Genomic DNA, 12,849 nt, shown 5'->3' with positions numbered 1-12,849 from the left:
CTTCCTGACCATCTAACTCAACACTTCAATACCTGAGCATCACCACTCCTCAACCCAGAGGGATGACGGTGGCAGGGGAGAGAATATGCTGAGAAGGGGGACCCTAGAAATAGCTGGTTTGACAGAGTCCTCTGATCAGTAAAGATAACAGAGCACTTCATGTTCTTTAAAGCAAATTTGCATAAATTATCTTAGATTAGAGGAAAGATCATTTCCTAGGATTGTTTCAGATATTTCCTGAGTTGGGGAATTTTGTTCCCAGTGAGCTGAGACCTCGTCCCATGGTACAGCTCAGCAGTTCCCCAGCATCCTGTGAGCACTGCATGGCATCTGCCAAGGCCCTCACTGTCACCCACAGCCCCAGCACTTTTTTCCCTACTATTCCATGGGATGGTTTATATTTAGAAAACAAAACTATAAAAAAAATCCTATGCAGTCACCCAAGTTAGCCATTGTTAATATTTTGCTGTCCCTTTATTCTCTTGCCCATGCATATATGATTTTTAAGAGTAAGTATCACCTTATATACAGTCTTGTGTCCTGCTTTTTTCACTTAAAATTACATATTAAACATTTTTTCATGTCGCAAAATTTCATTGAAATGTTTCAATAATAATATCATATTCCATTTTGTTTTATGAATTTACCATAATATATACAACCTATTCCTTCTGTTGAAGAATAGTTTCATTTCTCCTTGTTTTGGTGTTATATATAATGCTGTAGAGAATATTCTTATAAGTGGTTTTTGTATCTCTAAGTATTTCCTTACAGTGGTTTCCTAGAATTACAAGTCTAGGGTCAGAAATCCTAGCTTCATTCTATTAAACTTTCCGGTTCTAGGTTTGACTCATTTTAATTCAGGTACCAGGGAAGGTATCCTGGAGTAACCATGACCTCTAAGACATCAAAAAAAGATTTAGGCACATCCCAGCTAGCAAAACACCAGGCCCATGAGGAAGAAACTAAAGAGTGAAGGGGTTAGCCAGGGGTCTGGCTCAGTGTGTGTGGGTGAGGGGATACAGGGTTGGAAGTGACACAGCACATCAACTCCTCTTTAACAACATCTGCCAACAGCACAATTTGGTATGAACTCCATGCCAGGGAGTGGCCTTTCAAGACCCAACCAGCAGAGGCAATAATCTGGCAAATGGGCACAGGCATGAAACCCAACCTCAGCCAGATCGGCATGGGAAAAGAAATCTCGGTAAGTCCTGGGACAGTGCCAGTTCTGGGGGACAAGGAAAAAGGTAGACACAGTTCTGGGCCTTCTTTCTCCTGTGTGTTAAGGCTATGAATGCTTCCCCAGAGGGTGGTACAAAAGCTTGCCCATAGCCTTGTCAGATAGTGATTTGGAGTTTAGGAGGTGAAGTTTCTGAACTGTGCCTGCAATTCAGGTTTGCGCCTCAAGGGTGCAGTAGCACTTGGCCAGATATTCCCTAGCAATGGTTGGTGCATCAAGTAGAAACAATGAATCCCTTTTTCTGTTACTTTTAAAAGATATTCACTAAAATATTACATATACTAATGATTCTAATTTCATTTGCATCTAGATAAAAACATTTTTAAGGCATACTCCAACTCAGAACAAGATATACACAAACAGAGAAGCCTGAGAATAAATTAATAATCACCCTCTAAAACACAGCAGGAAGAGTGCTGTCTTTTGATCAGAAGACAGATAAGTCAGGGAAGGAGTTATTATCTGGTATGTTTTCAAGCATTACCTGTGTCTAGGTTTCCTTTCTCGAGTGAGGTGATTATTAAAAGTAACTTTCCACTCTTTGACTTTGAAGAGCATTTGTGATATTGAGATGTGGATAGAGACCTCAGGATTTACTTTCCTTCCTCCCTTTGAGAAAAAAAAATGGCCAAAGAGCTCCTTGGGGAGCATTACTGATATCTGTGTATCCTAGACCTTCTAGAATAGGACATACCTAGTTTGCTATATGGGCTCATGAGTTGAATGCATGGAAGGATAGATGAATGGATGGAAAGAAAAAAGAAGATAGAAAGACAAGGATGAATGCATGAATCGAGATGATTCGATGGATGGATGGATGGATGGATGGATAAAAGATAAGGATGAATGCATGATTGGGATGGTTGGATAGATGGATGGATGATAGAGGAATATGCAAGTGGGGCAAATGGATAGACAAATGGACAGACCCAATGATGCACCAGAGAGTATCAAGACATCACCATTTATGTTAAATTACCACTTTTTGACTTCTTTTAGGACATTCTTCTCTTTTGCTGGGCCTTTGAACAAGAAGAAAGACCTACATTCACTAAGCTCATGGACATGCTGGAGAAACTGCCAAAGCGAAACCGCCGCCTTTCTCACCCTGGACATTTCTGGAAGTCTGCAGAGTAGGTGTTCTCCTTTAGTCTCTCTTCCTGCTGCCTTTGCTGCCTTTCTTGCTCCCCTCCCCAACATCTCTGTCAGCCGTCTCCTTTCCATCCACCTACCTCCGTCCCCCTGCCACCACCCTCCCTTACCAGGTTTCTGTCCAGGGGACTCTGCTCTGGGATTTGGGTCCTAGAGTCTACCATCTGTCCTTGGTCCCTGCTGCTACCATGGCTACCTCCTTGCCTATCCCTTCCTAATGAAGGTTAATTCCTTCATCATGTGAGTCTAAACATCAGGTGCAAGGTGATGCCTTGAACCAAGCAGTATATGCCTTCAGGAGGCCTGGCTTGCAGGAAATCTTCCCCCTGGGCCAGCAACCTCTCCCCATCATGGCATCTCGCAGCTTCCAGAACTCTCTGTCGCATGACCAGGGAAGGGAAGGTTCTCAGCTTCTCCTTGCTGTGTCTCTCTGGCTTTCTCATTGGAGGTGCTGTGCCCCTCCCCATCCTTGTTCTTGGACAGAGATCAGTGGTTCTGCGTGAAGTAATGTGTGGGGCGTCTCTCTGGGAGCCTCCCTCCTAGGCCTAGCCTCAGTGGTTTCTCCAGAAGGTGAGAGCCAGACTAGCCCAGATGAGGCTGCTGAGAGGTCCCTGCTACCCGCTGCCCTGCTGTTCCAGGCACATGTGGTTGTGTACACTCACAGACACAGCCAGGTGTACACACACACATACAAACACATACACACAGACACAGAAACTTAAGCTAAAAACATACCTCTATGCAAATGTACACACAAGAGCACTCAGATGTACGTGTGCACCGCACAAGAACGTTATAGGAACACACACCACTATACCCAAGCCCACACGTGCAGGTGGACTCAGATGTACATGCACACACTTTGCCTGACACATGCACGCACACACCTGCTCTTCACCACTACAAGCCTTTACACAGGCACGCAGATGTAGGTCCATGCTTGTGCAAACCCTCAGCTATGTGTGCAGGCACACCAGAGTAGTTGTCAGCATCTCACCACAGGACCCAGGAGGCCCTCAGCTGCCCCTCACCCCACCATTTGGGCTTGCTGAGCCAGGGAGGGCAGGATCTCTTCCTTAGAGCTTAGACTTCCCGGGTCAGACAGACATGGTTTGGAACCTCCGCTCCACCACTTCATAGCTGTGTAGCCTTGGGCAGGTTACCTGGCCTCTCTGAGCTGCAGTGTCAGCCTCCAAAGAAGGAAGGTGGTCATCGGCTCTAGCAGGAGGGCTGTGAGGGTGCCGTCAGGTCATGCACTAGGGCGCCTGGTACAGTGTTACCCCCGTGGCAGGTGTTTTGTGTCCTTGAGCAACCTTTGTCTGCCGAGAGGGAGGACAAGCTGTGTTCTGCTGGCCTTCCAGAACTGAGAATGGGTTGAATGTGAAAATGGAAGGAGGGAGGCTCTAACAAGGGGGGACTCTCTCCAGCTAACGGAGTGCAGGCAAGGTGGCCCATGAGTGTCAGAGCTCTGGGCAGGGTACCCAGTGTTACAAAACCTGAGTGTCATTTGGGCCATCACTCAGTGGCCTCTACTTTCCCCAGGGATCAAGGAGGAGAGGGCAGGAGTTAACTGAACAGAGGGTCTTAAAGCCCCTTGGTTGGAGGGAGAGCAGGGCACCTTCTCTTCTATATTTTTCTGTGCAGATGGGCTGAGGCACAGGGAACTGGAGACCCTGTGGTCCGGCGGAATGGGAGTGAAATTTCCTATCCACTCACTTTTTTCCTCCATCTGTGTGTAATGAATACCTGTCCTGTGCCAGTCTCGGTTCCTGGAGTGCAAATGCAGTGGTGACTCAAGTCAATCAGGTCCCTGAGCTCATAGGGCTCACATTCCAGAGCTGGTGCAATGAGCAGATAAACCTGTTTTAAAGGGGTCACCATTTCAGATGAAGTCGTATTGAAAAGATAATGAAACAAGTCGGTGATAGTGATGACTGGGAGCTTTGGGTAGAAGGGACGGGTCCGGGAACGGCCCTCGGAGGAGGGCATGTTAAAACGAAGCCCTTGAGAGGAAGCCAGCCCTCCAGGTGGGAGTGAGCGTACAGAGGTGGCACAAGAGGTAGGAAGTGGGTGTGACCAGGCCATGGAGACCAGGAGGGAGACATGGCAGGTGAGATCGCACAGGGGGCCAGAGGCCAGGTCGGCACGGTGGGAGTTAGGGTTTGTTCAGAGGATGACAGAGCATCACAGAAGTTTTTTCAGAACCAGAAGGCTCCCAGGAGGCCACATGGTCCCACACCTGCTCCTCCCAGGGTCATCCACGGTGTGAAGGTCATGGGGGGTGTGGAGGGCTTTTCCTTTGTGGACTAGCTGGCGGTGGGCTTGAGGGTACAGAGAGCTGAGGGCAGCTCCCACGTCTGTCCCTACCCACTTTGTCACATGGGGCCCTCTGTTTATTGCCTGGCACAGCTATTTTGTTGGCCACACCATAACCCCTCCCTCGGGGAGAGGGAATATGAAAAGACACTATGAACAGAAGGAGGGAACAGAAGTCCTCTTTGTTTCTCGGTGTCAAAGTAGAAGAGTCCTGGGGATTACCTGTCTGGTGGATACCCTATGCCTGCCCCTGTGGCCGACATGGTGGATCTCCCATGGCACATCCACCATCACGCAGCCCTCTTGCTAGCCACCACTGGTAACTCAGAATCAGTGCACGGAATGCCTCCATTGGCCCTTCCAGACTGACCCAACCTCCTTTTACATATGGAGGAACTATGGCCCAGAGACATTCAGAAACTCAACTGCATCTACAGGGGGTGTTGTTGACAAAGCTGGGAACACAGGTGAGGCTCAACTCCCTCACCTGAAATTTTCTCTCCCTACATCAGCCCCTAGGGTTCCCTTGGTCACGCTCACCTGGCTTTGAGATGGCTACTCTGGTGTTATGCTCAATGTTGGAGTTCTCTCAGAAGTCAGCAGGCAGAGGGCTTAGCTACACTCAGCCCAGGACCTGGGTCCTATCTAGGCCTTTGTAATCTGTGGAGGAGACCAACCAGGAGGTCTCAGCTGCAGCCACCATGTTGCAAGGACAGGAGTGGCAAACTCCAAACTTACCTCTGGGGTCTTGGGTATACCCTTCTAGTGGGTCACACTTGAGGAGCTGGGGTTTCCAGAATCCCAAGTATGCCTTAGCACATGGTAAACTGGAGGCAGGCGTGGGGCAAGCTTGCATTCCAGAGCAGTGCATCTTGAAATTTAATATACACCCCAAACATCTAGGGAACTGCAGATTCCCATTGTATATGTCTGGGGTGGGGCCCAAGATCTAGCATTTTCAAGCCCCAAGGCAATGCTGGTGCTGCTGGTCCACATCACCCTCTGAGTAGCGAGGGTCCAGACCTATGCTGCCCAATAGTGGCCACTCTCCACGTGTGGTTCTTGAACACTCAAAATGCAGTGAGATGAGATGTCCTGTGAGTATAAAATCCACCCAAGATTTTGAAGATGTAGGATAAAAAAAAAAAAAAGAACATAAAGTAATTTGTCCCATTACATAGGACAGTGATATGTTGAAATTCTGGTGTTTAGGGTGTATTGTGTTAAATAAAATATCCTATTAAAAAAATAATAATAATAATAAAAAATAAAATATCCTATTAAGTTTACCTTTTTAAAACCCTTTTAATATATGACTAGAAAATTTACGACTTCCATGGCATTTCTTTTTTAAAAAAATAGCCTTGTTGAGTTATTAGTTTACATATCTTTTAATCCTCCTGCTTAAAACATACAACTCAAAGGGCTTGGGCATATTATTGTTTTTTAAAATTGTGGTAGAGGGGTGCCTGGGTGGCTCAGTTGGTTAAGTGTCCAACTCTTGATCTCAGTTCAGGTCTTGATCTCAGGGTCATGAATTAAAGCCCCATTTTGGGCTTCACGTTGGGCATGGAGCCTACTTAGAAAAAATTGTGGTAGAACATATATAACATATAATTTGCCACTTTAGCCACTTTTAAGAACACAATTTGGTGGCATTGATCACATTCACAGTGTCGTGCAACCACCACCACCATTTCCAAAACCTTTCGTCCCCTCTGAGCAGAAACTGTACATACCCGCTAAGCAGTAACGCCCAGTCCCTCCTCCTTCCAGCCCCCCACGGAACCTCTCACCTACATCCTGCCCTTGTGAACTTGCCTATTCTAAATATTTCATAGTGGAGAATCCTACAGTATTTGTCCTTTTTGTGTCTGGGGTCTTCGCTTAGCGTGTCTGCAAGGTTCATCCACATGGCATGTATGAGAACCTTACTCCTTTTCACCACTAATATTCCATCGTATGTACGTACCATGTTTTGCTTGTCCTTCCATCCGTTGGTGGACACTTGGTTTGTTTGCACTCGGGCTGCTGTGAATAATGCTGCAGTAACAGTGGTGTACAAGTACCGGTTGGAGTCCCTGCTTCCAGTTCTTTTAAATAGCGCTGTATGTCCACTGCACGTCCTTGGTCTAAATCATTACCACAACCACCAGCATGATCACCATCATCTGGGTACCACTTATTAAACATGTGTAACAGGCACTCTGTCAAGCATTCCATCTGCATTGTCTTGCTGACTCCTCAGAGCTCCTCCTAAAAGCCAGGCACTGTTACTATTTTACTTAGAAGAAAACCAAAGCACAGAGAGGCTAAGTACCTTCCTAGAGGTCACACAGCTAAGGGATCAGGCCTTGGAACCCACGTTGGTCTGGGTTCAAGATCATGCTAAATCCATGATCTTGACGCCTCTACTCTGTTGTCTTCTGTACAAAGATTACCTGTGTACCTTCAGAATTCTTTCCAGAACCATGCTGGGAGAGTGGGCATGAACATCTGCCATGGATGCCCAGATCCCAGCTCAACAGTGGGTGGCAAAGCCTCTGCTCCTAGCAGGAGTGTACAGTGTGGATCCCGGTCTCACCTCCTCTTCTTGTATTTCTAGTCCTTATCTAGCATGCTCAGCTGCAACACGTGGCCTCAGCCCAGCCCACCTGCTAGCAACCATCCCTAGCCTAGAGCCTACCTGCTCAAATGGGAAGAGTTCTAGGTTCAAATCCAGACCTTGCTGCTTCCTGGCTGTGCACCCTTGGGCAAAACACTTAACCTCTCGAGCTTCCATTGTCTCATATGTAAAAAGGGTGCTTATCTCACAGGCTGCTCTCAGGTTTATATGAGATCGGGTACATGTGGCACTTGGCACAGAGCCTAGTATATAGTAGGACCTCAGTATAAATGGGTATCCCTTCCACTTTTTCTTTTTTTGTTTTATTTTTTTAAGATTTAATTTATTTATTCATGAGAGACACAGAGAGAGAGGCAGAGACACAGGCAGAGGGAGAAGCAGGCTCCATGCAGGGAGCCTGACGTGGGACTCGATCCCGGGTCTCCAGGATCAGGCCCTGGGCTGAAGGTGGCATTAAACCACTGAGCCAGCCGCCCTCCACCTTTTCTTATAGAGGACAGGAGCAGCTCATCTCAAACCTCCTAGGCCACCAAGAGGGTTCTCATTGACCAAAGATGCCATTGCTGTATCCAGTGACCTCTTGCCCCTCTTTTCTCTCCCCACTCCAGGCTGTGACCATTGGACAAAGGGACAGCACTCAGCTGCCTCAGCCCCCGAGCCACCTCTCCTTCCCTGCTCTGCCCTCTGCCAGCTCAGGAGACCAGAGGCTCACCATCAGAGGGTACCGACCCCGGCCGGCCTGGGAGCACTGCACGACCCCGCTCGGCAGCTTCCCCACGCCCCAGACCCGTGCCCTTTTGCCTGGGCAGGGTTGGGGACCCCTGAGCTAGGACTTACCGAGACCAGCCAGGGAGACGCGGGATTGATCCATGAGGTCCAGGGGCGGTGTAGAGAAGAGACCTGGAGGCTGCACGTAGAGCCCCTGGGCCACGGAGATGAGGGCAGGAGGCCCACGTGGGCAGGCTTGCAGGACCGGTCTGTGCGTGCCTACATGTGTGTGTCTGTGCGCGACATCGTCTGCTCTCTATCCCCCTTGACAAGCAAGAGCCAGGCTGCTCCAGTCCTGGAGTTCCCCTCGGCTGACTCGGTCCCTGGGTGGCGGGTTCCAGCTGTGCTCTGGAAAGATGGGGTGGGTGGGGAGCTGAGCTCTGACTTCATGGAGGCCACGGGGCCAAGACCTAGGTCGGAGGGGGGCTCAGCTGTTCCTTTGTAAACCTCTGCTCTCAGAAGTCCCCACCCAATCCTGTCATGGTCTGTGGTCCCTTTGCACATAGCTCCAAAGTGCACAAAACAGTCTTGCATGTCTTTGAATTCTGGGTCTCTCTGGGGTATGGTTCCCCATTTCTGCCACCTTCTCCTGTTCTGTAAGAGCACCGTCCCTTTTGGCTTCACTGCCCCCATGCTCCCCTGCCGTTCGAAAAGCACAGTGGCTTCCTGGCCAAGATGACTTCTGGGGGCTCCTTGCAGCTCACCTTCATCCTTGACACCCCCTGAAGTCTGGGCCATGAGAACTGGGAGGTCTGGGAAGTTCTAGAATGTTCCTTTTTCCTCTTCCTGCTCTAGCATCGACACCAGCTAAGTTTGTCCACCACAGCGATGGATGCGGGTCCCTGATATACATGTGTTGGATTATATGGCATATGTGCGGCATCTTGTTTGCAAAGGACCCCCAGCTCCTTTCACCCTTAATAAGTCCTGTTGGGGAGGTGAGGAGGGAAGCTGTAGAGGTTCACGCTCTCAGCTCCAGCCTGGTATGGAGTCCTGGAGTGGCTTTCCTGGGAGAGGTCTGTCTGTGCTTGCTCAGTGCCCATGCCTTCCATCCCTCCCTCTTGCTCCCTCCTGGGCTGGTGGCTTTTCCCAGCCACCTTGGGACCAAGTGTTGTGCACAAAGGATCTAGGAAGCAGGTCGAGCATGCAGAGTAGTGCAGTGAGCCTCTGTCTTATGTTCTTATGTTCCATCCCATATGAGGGTATGTCTTATGTTCCCAAAGTCCATCTGACTTGGCTCCAAAAGGAAACCTGTCCCCCAGCAGGGCAGTAGCAGAGCAGCTGGGTAGCAGCCAGGATGCCGAGGGTCAGCCCACAGCATCTCTGTCCTCCCTGGGCATTGCCCAGGCTTGGTTTTCTTCTGGTCACCACCTTATCCTGACATCCATCCCCCTCCCAGAAAGGGGACCTAAGACTTCAGAAATCCTACCTGAGCTCAGACTCAACATCCCACCTGATGTAAGGGATGTGAGGAGGTCTTCCCCATGTTGGGTGATCCCCTGACGAATTCATGCTCTGGGGGCCAAGCCACTTCCAAACTGGGAAAAATGATGAGATAGTCATGCTTTTGGAGACTCTGGCCAGGGGATACTCATGAGCCTCCCAGAGGACCCTCCTGAATGGGCTCCCTACCTGCACAGGACCAGAGACTAAAGGCCCCTGCGAGGGCTGTTCCTAAGTGGATGTACCTCTTCTGGGGACTCCTATAACTGGGGCTCTTGACTCAACATTCGTGTATCTTGGAGTCAACAGTGGGTTTTTTACACACCTGCACAAATCCTGGCAAGCCCCCTTGCGGACCAACCCCGAACATGGGCATGGGCCTGCCTAGCTGCTTCCCAGAGGCCTGAAATCCAATCCTGCCTTCCCTTTAATCCAACCAGGACTTCTGGGGTCTGCGGACCGCAGCCTTTGTTGTGGACCGGGGTGCAGGAAATGGGGAAACGGAAGGAGCAGACGGGACACAGGTACCCTGAAGCCGAAATGCTCACCAGGATAGCAACTTGCTCCATCCTGCGGCTCCCATTTCCATAATTCACTGACATGGCAACCCAGAGCCTTTGGCAAGACACGGGGTGGTGGGGGGTGGGGGTTGGGGGCTGGGTGGGGTCTCCAAAGGCTGATTTTTCCATCTGTTCATGAACAACAGCTTAAGAGTGAGCACAAAGTCTGAAGGATCCAGGGGGATACCCCAGCCTTCCCCGCTTCCTAAGAGCTTCTCTGCTTTGCCAAACAGGGTTCCTTGAGTCTGTCCTTGGCCCGACGTCACCTGCTCTTGACTTCTCCCCCTTCCCCCACGTTCTTACTTTGCCCGCATCTCCCTTGTCCTCCACAGAGCCAGGCTTCCAGCCCCTTCCTACCACCCTCCTCCTGGAGACACCACCCTGAATTGTTTAGAGGGCAGTTTTAATTTGCAGACATTTCAATTCAGGAAGAACCAAACCTCTGCTTTCCCTGCTGACCTCAATCTTATTCATGAGTCAAGTACTGGGAGGAGGTCATATTCATTAATCTTTTGCGAGAGCAAAAAAAAGGGAGGTGTGTGTATTTTTACATAGTAATTGCCAGGTTCGCCTGTGACTCATTCTATAGAATCCACACACAAAGACTGTGTGTGTGCATGCTTGTCCCTGTCACAGCTGTGTGCAGGTGCCCCATGCCCTACAGCGAGTTGCTTATCCCCATGCCCTGCTCTGAGCAAACCCTTACATACACCAGTGCACCAGTCCACAGGATGAAGATGCCCTGGGAAGCCTTGACCTTGCCTTCTTTGAAGGGCATGTGGATTTGCCTACTGAATGCCACCCAACTTCCCAGGCCACGTATAACTCCTACCATGGGGCCCCCTTTCCAGGGGCACCCCCTTGGCCATATGTAGGGATATCCCCAGGCACGAAGCTGGAGACTCAAAGTCCTTACTTAATTCTGTTTTGTCCTTGTTTTCCTTTTCTGGTTAAAGGGAAAAACCTCATCTGGCCACAGAGCCCCCACGCCCACCTCCTTTCTGGATTCTTGGTGCATAGAAGCCCTGGGTTGATCTCTGATGACTAGACTTTTTTTTTTTTTTTTTTTAAAGATTTTATTTATTCATGAGAGACACAGAGAGAGAGGCAGAGACATAGGCAGAGGGAGATGCAGGCTCTCCTGTGGGAGCCGGATGTGGGACTCAATGCCAGGACCCCAGAATCATGACCTGAGCCAAACGCAGACGCTTACTCACTGCCCCACCTAGGCGCCCCATGACTAGACTTTTGTATTCAGGGTCCCTGGTTCTGCCCCTTTCCCGCCCTGCCCCCACAGAATCAGACTTCATCGGCTCCCACAGTTTTTGCCTCCCCACCCCAATCCACTGCCAGTGGACTGTCGTCTGAGGAACACAAAGGAAATGGTACACCCTTGGCCCCAGCCCTATCCCTATCTTCAGAAATCTAGAACTGGGGTCCGCAAATGATGGCCCTGGGCCAAATCCAACCCACCAGATAGCTTTTACATTCTCTAGTTGGGGAAAATCCGGAAGAATATTTCCTAAGACATGAAAATGCGATAGAATTCAAGTGTCAATAAACAAAATTGCTATTGGCACACGACCACAAGCCATTCATTTACATATGAACCTCGGGGCTTGGTGTGGGGTTTTCGTGTGCTAGGGCGCCAGAGTGGACTACTTGTAACAGAGACCGTGTGGCCCACTAAGCTAAGAACATTTCTAACCTTGCCTTTATGGAAGACTTTTCCAACCTCTGATCTTGGGGACTGTCTTACTGAAGAAGCAGCCAACTTGCATATGGCTCCCGAGGGAGGAACATAAGTCAGGCTGGGAGTTACAGGGGCAGAGGACTCGTTTCAGTGAGGGAAGAACTTTCTGACAGCTTGCTTCAAGATGCAGTGGGCCACCTGGGGAGGTAGGAAGCTCCCTGTCCTTGGGGATGGCTGCTTGGTGGGCATGACAAAGAGGGAGCACCAGCTTTGGGGGATGCAAGGACAGTTCTATATAAAACTGTACTAAGCTCAGGCTGGAAGACAAAAAATACCATAGATAGGAGACTTCAGCAGCAGAAAGGGATTTCTCACAGTTCGGGGGGCTGGAAGTTCAAGACCAGGGTGTCGGCAGGAATGGTTTCTGCTAAGCCCTCCCTCCTTGGCTTCTAGGTCAGCCCTGCCTCCTGCTATACGCTCACATCCACGGGGTCTGTCTCTCTTATGGGCACTAGTCAGATTGGATGGGAGCTCATCTTCATGAGCTAATTTAATCTTAATTACCTCTCTGAAGGCCCTGTCTCCAATCCCAGTAATCATCTTGGCGGTTAGGGCTGCAACACAGGGATCTGGGGGGCTGGGGTGGGGTGTGTATTGTGGCCGGGGGCACAGTTCGGTTCCTTAACCAAGACCCTTGATATTCTTGAGACTGTGATTGTAGGGACCTTCTGGGCAACACTCCTATTCCTGCTGTTTGTTTCCACGCTGTTCTCAACCTTGAGTTCCCGGACTGGTCCTCCCTGTTCTCATCCCCCTCCAGCCTTCACTTCAGCGTCCCCCGCGCCCCCAAACACTGGTCTTATTTCAACTATTCCACCACCCAGGCCCCTCTTTTGTGTGTTTGTGGACCGGGGCCACTATAACAAAGTCCACAAGCTTGGCAGCTTTAAACGACTGGAATGGATTCTCACAGCTCTGGACGCTGGAAGCCTAAAATCAGGGTGTCAGCAGGGCTCCACTCTGATCCCCCACGTCCCCCATAAAGGAG

General features: G+C 49.8%; 1 protein-coding gene across 21 annotated transcripts in view; it reads left to right on the top strand.

The window, feature by feature from the left end:
• The window catches only part of KSR2 (kinase suppressor of ras 2), a 446,664-nt gene extending 436,490 nt beyond the window's left edge, over window positions 1–10,174 (top strand). For 19 of the 21 annotated variants that reach the window (XM_077875824.1, XM_077875825.1, XM_077875823.1 and 16 more), the window contains 3 exons: window positions 1,078–1,207; window positions 2,243–2,376; window positions 7,946–10,174. In XM_077875824.1, the coding sequence (XP_077731950.1) occupies window positions 1,078–1,207; window positions 2,243–2,376; window positions 7,946–7,952 (271 nt within the window). In that variant the 3' untranslated portion in view covers window positions 7,953–10,174. Of the gene's footprint in view, window positions 1–1,077; window positions 1,208–1,553; window positions 1,709–2,242; window positions 2,381–7,945 lie in introns of those variants that run through there. The other 2 variants (XR_013366586.1, XM_077875826.1) reach the window with 2 other exon arrangements.
• Window positions 10,175–12,849: the final 2,675 nt, after the last annotated feature.

Source organism: Canis aureus, chromosome 27 (genome assembly GCF_053574225.1).
Source record: "Canis aureus isolate CA01 chromosome 27, VMU_Caureus_v.1.0, whole genome shotgun sequence".
NCBI classification, from domain to species: domain Eukaryota; kingdom Metazoa; phylum Chordata; class Mammalia; order Carnivora; family Canidae; genus Canis; species Canis aureus.
This window is presented reverse-complemented; position numbering and strand designations above follow the sequence as displayed.